The sequence below is a fragment of the Bombina bombina genome, chromosome 11 (genome assembly GCF_027579735.1).
Source record: "Bombina bombina isolate aBomBom1 chromosome 11, aBomBom1.pri, whole genome shotgun sequence".
Lineage (NCBI taxonomy): Eukaryota > Metazoa > Chordata > Amphibia > Anura > Bombinatoridae > Bombina > Bombina bombina.
The window spans coordinates 62,514,857-62,520,856 of NC_069509.1; the positions used below are offsets into that span (position 1 = coordinate 62,514,857).

Sequence of the window (6,000 nt, forward strand, 5' to 3'; positions counted from 1 at the left end):
AATCTCAGACTCAGACAGTGTAATTCCTCCTACTGATTCTGAAGTTGTGTTCTTCAGGTTTCAGCTAGAACACCTCCGTCTGTTACTCAAGGAGGTTTTAGCTACTCTGGATGACAGCGACACCATGGTTGTTGTCAATCCGAAAATGTCCAGTAAGCTAAGTATTTTGATGTACCTTCCATGGTGGAAGTTTTTCCTGTACCAGATTGAGCTACTGAGATTATTGCTAAGGAATGGGAGAGACTGGGTATCCCTTTTTCTCCATCCCCTGTATTTAAAAGGTTTCCTATAGCAGATTCTATAAAGGAATCTTGGCAGACGGTATCCAAGGTGAAATTTTCACGCTAGCCAAGAGAACTACTATTCCTATAGAGGATAGTTGCTTCCTTAAGGACCCTATGGATAAGAAGTTACAGGATATGTAAATCAGGGTTTACAATGACAACCCGCGGTTTGTATGGCTACTGTCACTAGTGCGGCAGCATACTGTTTAATGCCTTTTCTGAATCTATTAAAAACAGACTATTCCCTTGAAGAAATCCAGGTTAGGATAAAGGCCCTTAAGTTGGCCAACTCCTTTACCAAGGATGCTTCCATTTAGGTTATTAAGCTGGGAGCTAAGATTTCGTTTTTTGCCATACTGGCCCACAGAGCTTCATGGTTAAGATCTTGGTCTGCGGATGTGTCATCTAAGTCTAAACTTTGGGCGATTCCTTACAAAGGAAAGACTTTGTTTGGGCCGGGGTTGACAGAAATAATTGCTGACATCACGGGAGGAAAGGGACTTTTCCTCCTTCCGGATAAGTTAAATAACAAATAGGGATGTCAAAGCAATTTTCGTTTCTTTCGAAATTTCAATGGAAATCCTTTCACTTCCTCCTCCAAGCAGGAGCAGTCCAAGCCTTCCTAGAGTCCCAATGAGTCTTGGAACATGGGAAAAACAATCCAAAAAGCCTGTTATTCCATCAAAAGCAGCATGAGGGGTCTGCCCCCTATCCGAAACCGGATCTTGTGGGGGGCAGACTTTCATTCTTCGTTCAGGCTTGGGTACGAGATGTTCAGAATCCCTGGGTGGTGGACATCGTGCCCCAGGGATACAAACTAGAGTCAAGACCTTTCCTCCCAGGGGCAGTTCTCTGCTTTCAAGACTATCTGTAGACCAGACACAGAGAGACGTTCTTACACTGTGTTCGGGACCTCTCCGACCTAGGAGTGATGGTTCCTGTTACAATGCAGGAACAAGGTCTGGTGTTCTATTCCAATCTGTTCGTGGTTCCCAAAAAAAGGGAACCTTCAGAACGATTTTAGATCTCAAGAGTCAAAACAAGTTCCTCAGAGTGCCGTCCTTCAAGATGGAAACTATTCGTTCCATTCTTCCTTTGGTCCAGGAGGGTCAATTTATGACAACGTGGATTTAAAGGACGCGTACCTGCATGTTCCCCTACACAGGGACCATCACAAGTTTCTAAGGTTTGCTTTTCTAGTCAAACACTTTCAGTTTGTGGCTCTTCCATTCGGTCTTACCACAGTTACCAGAATTTCCTCAAAGGTCTTGGGATCCCTGCTAGCGGTGCTCCGATTGTGGGGCATTGCATTGGCACTTTATCTGAACAACATTCTAGTACAGGCGTCTTCCTTTCAACAAGCAAGATCTCACATGGCAATGTTGTTATCTTTCCTGCGGTCTCAAGGATGGTAGGTGAATTTGGAAGAGAGTTCCTTAGTTCCAAATACAAAGGTGTTTTTCTTGGGAACCATAATAGATTCCTTATCAATAAAGATTTTTCTGACAGAAGTCAGGAAATCGAAGATTTTCGATTCTTGCCTAGCACTTCAGTCCTCTCCTCGGCCATCAGTGGCTCAGTGCATGGAGGTAATCAGGCTGATGGTAGTGGCAATGGACATCATCCCGGTCGTCCGTTTCCATCTCAGACCTCTGCAGTTAAGGCGCAGGCAGTGGAACAGAGATTATACGGATCTGTCTCCGAGATTACTGCTGGAGCAGTAGGCAAGGGATTCTCTATTTTTGGTGGTTGTCTCTGGATCACCTTTCCCTGGGAACCTGCTTTTGCAGAACCTCTTGGGTGATTGTGACAACAGATGCCAACCTTCTGGGAGGCTCTCTAAAGGCTCAAAGAACAGGGACTCGGTCGGAGTGTGTTCTTCCCATAAACATTCTGCAACTGAGAGCAGTCTTCAATGTTCTCCTGGCCTGGTCTCAGTTAACTTTGGCCTGGTTCTGTAGGTTCCAGTCTGACAATTTAGCTTCAGTGGTTTTCATCAACCATCAGGGAGGAGCTAGGAGTTCCTTGGCCATGATAGAGGTAGCCAAGATCATTCAGTAGGCAGAGACCCACAATTGCTGTGGCGGACTTCCTGAGCAGGCAGACCCTTCACCCGGGGGAGTGGGAACCCCATCCGGAAGTGTTTTCCAGCCTGATTCTCAAATGGGGTCAGCCAGAATTGGATCTCATGGCATCTCGGCAGAATGCCAAGCTCCCGAGGTACGGTACTGAGAGATGCTCTAGTGGTACCTTGGCATTTCAGTCTCGCATACCTATTGTCTCCGTTCGCCTTTTTTCCTCGAGTCATTACTTGAATCAAGCAGGAGAGGGCGTCGGTGACCCTCATTGCACCGACGTGGCCTCGCAGGATTTGGTATGCAGACCTGGTGGACATGTCTTCTCTTCCACCTTGGAGACTTCAGTTGGGGAAGAACCTTCTATTTCAAGGGGCCTTCCTTCATACAAATTTAGTTTCTCAGAGTCTGACTGATTGGAGATTGAATGCTTAAATTTCTCCAAGCGTGGATTTCGGACTCGGTCATTGAGACCTTGATTCACGTAAACCTGTGACTAGAAAGATTTACCATAAGATATCTATATCATTGTGAATCCAAAGGCTACTCTTGGAGTAGAGTTGGGATTCCTAGAGTTTTTTTTATCCAAGAAGGTTTGGAGAAGGGTTTATTGGCAAGTTCCCTTAAGGGTCAAATATCTGCCTTCTCTATTTTGTTACTTAAGTGTCTGGGGATATCCCAGATGTGCAATCTTTTTGTCAGGCCTTGGTCAGGCTCAGACCTGTGTTCAAACCAGTTACGCCTTCCTGGAGTCTTATTTTAGTTCTTAAGATTCTTTAAGGGGCTCCGTTGGAGCCTAGGCATTCCTTAGATATTAAGTTGTTATCTTGGGAAGTTTTGTTTCTTGTTGCTATTCTTCTGCTCGTAGAGTGTCAGAGCTCTCAGCATTACAGTATGAGTTCCCTTACCTTATTTTTCATCAGATAAGGTGGCTTTATGTACTAAATTAGGGTTTCTCCATAAAGTAGTTCCAGATCGGGACATTAATCAAAAGATTGTTGTTCCTTCCTTGTGTCCTAATCCTTCTTCTCAGGAGGAACGGCTTCTACACAATCTGGACATGGTACGTGCACTAAAATTCTATTTACAGGCGACTAAGGATTTTCGTCAGTCTTCTGTTTAACGTAAGGGACATAAAGCTACGGCTGCTTCTCTTTCTTTGTGGCTGAAGAGTATCATTTGCTTTGCCTATGAATCTGCTGGACAGCAGCCTCCTGAGGGAGTAACGGCTCTTTCTACGAGGGTTGTTTCCTCTTCCTGGGCATTCAAAGATGAAGCCTCTATGGAACAGATTTGCAAGGCTGTAACTTGGTCTTCTCTCCACACTTTTTCAAACTTCTATAAATTTGACTCTTTTGCCTCGGCTCTGGGGGCTTTTGGGAGAAAGGTTCTTCAAGCAGTAGTGCCTTCCGTTTAGGTTTCCTGTCTTGTCCCTCCCTTATCATCTGTGTACTCTAGCTTGGGTATTGATTCCCAACAGTAATTAATGATAATCCGTGGAATCATCGTGTCATTAGAAAGAAAACAAAATTTATGCTTACCTGATAAATTTATTTATTTCTTGACACGGTGAGTCCACAGTCCGCCCTGTTATTTAGACAGGTTGTTAGTATTTTATAAACTTCAGACACCTCTGCACCTTGTTGCTTCCTTTCTCTCCTTTACTTTGGTCGATTGACTGGGGTGGGAGGGAAGGGAGGTGATTTTAACAGCTTTGCTGTGGTGCTCTTTGCCGCCTCCTGCTGGGCAGGAGTGATATTCCCAACAGTAATTAATGATGATCCGTGGACGCATCGTGTCGAGAAAGAAATAAATTTATCAGGTAAGCATAAATAATTATTTTTTTTAAAGATGTATTTATTTTGGAGTGCAGGTATTGAGAGGGACTATTAGCCTCTACCTGTGGGAGTCATTGTAACCCCTTATTTTTTATGCATATTTATTTCCAATCCATTAAAAAAAATAGGTCAGGAAAAGTTTTAGAAATCTTTTATATATCTAAAAGAGACATGTTAGTCCTTATCATTTCCAGTTATGTCAATTGCAACCCTATGTTTTAATCTACTACTCCAACATAAGAGAAAGATAGGCAGATGTCTCTGCATACTTGAGACCACAAGTTATGGTCATTCATTTTCCTTACTAACCAATGGGGGTGTAGAGAAAGCACACAGTTCTGCTACACTGTTTTGTGGGACTTTAATATTAAAAGAACTGTTATTAATGCATTTAAACGCGTGCAGAGTCATTTCTTTCTTAATAAAGCACTGAAAGTCAATATTACGCTTGCATGTTCAGCAGCGCACTTTGCCTCCTTATAGTTATATTCTGTGGAGAGGAATTCTGCAGGCTATTAAATCACTCAATAAATGTGTTTGCCCTATCTAAAACTATCTCAAAATGTACAGCTGTACGAACATTTTGTATTTATTCTATTAAAGGGACAGTAAAGTCAAAATTAAACATTCATATTTTGGATAGAGCATGCAATTTTAAACACCTTTATAATTTACTTCCATTATGAAATGTACTTTGTTCTTTTGGTATCCTTTACTAAAGGGCATATATAGATAGGCTCAGGAGCATACATATGTCTTGCACACTATATGGCAGCAGTGTTTGTAAAAATGTTTATAATAATTTTATACCTTGTTGAGCATTTACAAGCAGCAGTGTTTACAACAATGTATACCATTGTTACAAATATTATTGCAAACACTGATACCATATAATGCTTAACACATGCACACACCCTGAGCATACCTAGATGTGCTCTTCAACAAAGGATATCAAAAGAACAAAGTAAAGTTGGTCATGGAAGTAAATTGCATGCGCTATCTCGATTGTTCAATTGTTTTCACGTCTCATAATGTGAAGTCTTGCAGACTAGCCAAATAATAGTGTAACCTAACCTTTGTCTGGGACGTTTCTAGGCAGAAATGCACTGTATGTCCAATAAACGCCCCCCAAATTTGGGTTGTTAACACATTGCCATTTTAGTACCCAAGATAATACTGTGAAACCAATAAATGTCCAAAAAGATGTGAGTTAGTTATGTTCAGCACAAAAAGATATTTCATACACCTATAAAGTAAATTAAAAATTGCATTGGACAAGGAAGAGTTAGTGTGCAGTCATTAAATTTAGCACAGAGTTTGCATTACACAAACTATTATGTTAATGATTACTTCATTTTTACCTTTAAGAACAAAATGTACTTTAAATCATCTCATAATTCTGAGGTTCCACTTACAGTTTGTAATTGCTCTTTCAGATTGTGTTAGCGACTAATTCAAGAACTGGAATGAGAATAAGTATACTCTCCTGCAAACTGGCTGACCCCACGGAAGCATGTAAACATTTATCCACCAAAGAAAAGTTATAAGACACGTTCTCCTCTCATCCGCTATACGTTTAGTTTGTTGCTGCAAGTTACACAGGAGTTGTATTTATATTGATTTCATAGTATCACCATTGTATGAAGTTGGCAACAAGTAAAATGAGACGGATAGGTCAACAAATTGTTTTTGTTTAAAAAACCCTCTATTTATACACTGAATTATAGCTCTTTAAATAAATGTTAGCGTTGATAAAAATCACTTATTGCAAGTTGTGCTGAATTGAAATACAGCAATAAAAAA

General features: G+C 41.2%; 1 protein-coding gene across 1 annotated transcript in view; it reads left to right on the plus strand.

The window, feature by feature from the left end:
• MEIOB (meiosis specific with OB-fold) overlaps positions 1-5,744 on the plus strand; it is a 200,233-nt gene extending 194,489 nt beyond the window's left edge. The window contains exon 13 of the mRNA XM_053694201.1: positions 5,634-5,744. Within this exon, the coding sequence (XP_053550176.1) occupies positions 5,634-5,744 (111 nt within the window). The remainder of the gene's footprint in view (positions 1-5,633) is intronic.
• The last annotated feature ends 256 nt before the right edge of the window (positions 5,745-6,000 follow it).